General features: G+C 37.9%; 1 protein-coding gene across 1 annotated transcript in view; it reads left to right on the top strand.

Annotated features, from left to right (window-relative positions):
• Positions 1 to 2,534, top strand: part of LOC104995891 (hephaestin-like) — a gene marked incomplete at its 3' end in the record, with an annotated part of 11,693 nt that overhangs the window by 1,005 nt on the left and 8,154 nt on the right. The window contains exon 2 of the mRNA XM_010849979.1: positions 393 to 618. Within this exon, the coding sequence (XP_010848281.1) occupies positions 396 to 618 (223 nt within the window). The remainder of the gene's footprint in view (positions 1 to 392; positions 619 to 2,534) is intronic.

Below are 2,534 nucleotides of genomic sequence, written 5' to 3'. Positions count from 1 at the left end.
AGAGAAGGCAATGTGATGATAAGTAGATGCACTTTGAGACTTAAAAGTGGAATAGTGGTATAACATAAGATAAGGGATATGGTGTAGGAGTGGGCATTACAAAGAAGAAGAAACAACCTGAGAAAAGGCACTGGGTTGTGAAAGTGATTGGTGGGTTTGGAGATCAATGAATATTCCTGCAGAGATAAATCATAGGTGAAATAGCATATCTTACCTGTGCCCCAAGGTGGTTGTGAAGATAGATTCAGATAATACAGTTGAGCCTCTTATAAATACAAGGCATTATGATAAAGTGCTGAGGACACAGTGGGCTTGGATGTCAGCCTATCTCCCTGTAGAGCACCTATTGCCCAGGAACAACTACATCTTGTTCATTCCTTCCCCATCCTCAGGACATGTACAGTGGCCTGGTGGGACCCTTGGCCATCTGCCGAAAAGGCATCCTGGAGCCCTACGGAGGACGACGTGACATGAACCGAGAATTTGCCTTGTTATTCTTGATTTTTGATGAGAACAAGTCTTGGTATCTGGAGGAGAATGTGGAAACTTATGGGTCCCAGGATCCAGGCCGTGTTAACCTACAGGATGAGACTTTCTTGGAGAGCAATAAAATGCATGGTCTGTAGAAAGGAACCTATCCCATTTCCTTACTGGTTTCATGGAGGTATTTTTGATAGGCCCATCACAACCTAAGGGAATGTAATCTCTGAAAGGTTAGGAAGGTGGAATGGGGACACATTAGAAGAAATGTCTAGTACTACAGTATTATCTATAATGTGGTTCATGTTAGATCAGGTGCTCAGAAAGCAGGAAGCTGACTCTATAAAGTTGCTGTGGTAACACGAGCACATTTTAACCTGTTAGAAAGTGCAAGACAGACATTTATGACCCTCAATGTACCTGGTGCACTGGCTGATTAGGGCCTCTCTACTTAAAAATTCTGAATTTAGTTTCTCAATATTATCTTGTTTCCTTGCCACTCTGGATCTGAGATATGTTTTATCAATGGATTCTAATATAGATAAATGAAGGACAGCTTGTCTTTTAATCTATTTTTGAAACAATGGTTATATTTACAGATGGAAGGATTGGAGAGAGAGCCTCAAAGAGCAACATACTGGGTTATATTACAAATAAGAACTTTTTGATGCTCAAATGGATTTTGGAGGGAAATTGTGCACCCAAACCTTCCTTTGTTCTACATATTTGTGTATCTTTTAAAAATAGAGAAAATCTCAACTAAGAGGAAGAATTTCAGTGCAGGGGAATGTAGTAGTGCAATATTTCTTTGATTTGAGGGTAAATTGAAATTTTGATAGCTACTCTACTGGAACTCAATAGTAGTATCTCATTGTCACACAAATTATAGCTATTTCCCCTTGATGGAAATATGAGTTATTCACATTGGATCTGTTGACTCAAATACATTACAGAGTGACTTTTTAGCTCCTTTCAAATCTGATAAATAAATTGCCCAAAACCAAATGGAATGAGGATATAGATCTTGCTAGTGCAGGGGTTTGGCTAATGCTCATTTCCATTTGATGTTTAAGTGTTTATTCATCCAACTCTTCAGATATCAGTCTACTTATCTATCAAGTATTTATTGAACACTCTCTGAATGTGGGCATTAGAGATAAAACAACAAAAAAAGTAATGTTGGAGTCTGAGAGCAAATAAATAAGACCTTCCTTCCTGTCTAGATTTCTGAACTAATTGAGAAAGAGACAGAGCTGCTTAAGATCAAATGTGAACTTACTGACAAAGCTAGTTGGCAAACTGAATTTAGTTTTGCAGCAAAATGGGCTTGCTAATACTGCCCCAACAATGGGTAGATTTTATGTCCTGTTATTGACATAGAGGGACAAAAACAGCCCTCCTTCTTTTCAGAGGCAAAATCTTCCCCATGATGGAATAACAAATCCATTTGCACCACTTCCAGTGGTCTGATCTAAGAGAGAGAAGATTCAGAATGGGGCTGAGTTGAGTATATTTAGTTCCTTTCTCAAATACAAAATTTGACTAGAGTAAATAAACAGGCTATAAATGTTCCTTCCATTATTTCCTCTCTTGGATGAAGAGTATCAATTATCTTCCCTCTATGAAAATATTAAAAGTGGAGAAGTTTATCCTGGGTATACTCTTGAAAGTGTGAATTAACACAGTGCTGAATGGTTTATTATCTTTAGAGCATTAGATGTGTCCTGGGAAGAAGCAGATAGGGAGTCCCATGCATTAATATCATTATTAATTCCAAGAATGTGACAAGTATTTTTTAACATATATTGTAGGATCAGGTGTCTGCTTGGTGTTCTGAAGAATACGAGTACAGTGTTATAGTATATACATTTATTTCCTGCTTATTAAAAACCTTCAACCTATTTGGGGATATGAAATTCCACAAATTAAAAGATAGATGAATGTAGGAGGCAGTTTCTAGTGAGTTCCAAAGAGTGATACAGATAGTACTGGAGGAGTTTAGATGTGGAAGGGGATGCAGAGAATGAGGGGTCCTAAGAGGAAAAAGATCAGGG

Source organism: Bison bison, unplaced genomic scaffold, assembly GCF_000754665.1.
Source record: "Bison bison bison isolate TAMUID 2011002044 unplaced genomic scaffold, Bison_UMD1.0 scf7180017516766, whole genome shotgun sequence".
Lineage (NCBI taxonomy): Eukaryota > Metazoa > Chordata > Mammalia > Artiodactyla > Bovidae > Bison > Bison bison.
The sequence above is the reverse complement of the archived record's forward strand: the minus strand, read 5'-3'. Positions and strand labels throughout refer to the sequence as shown.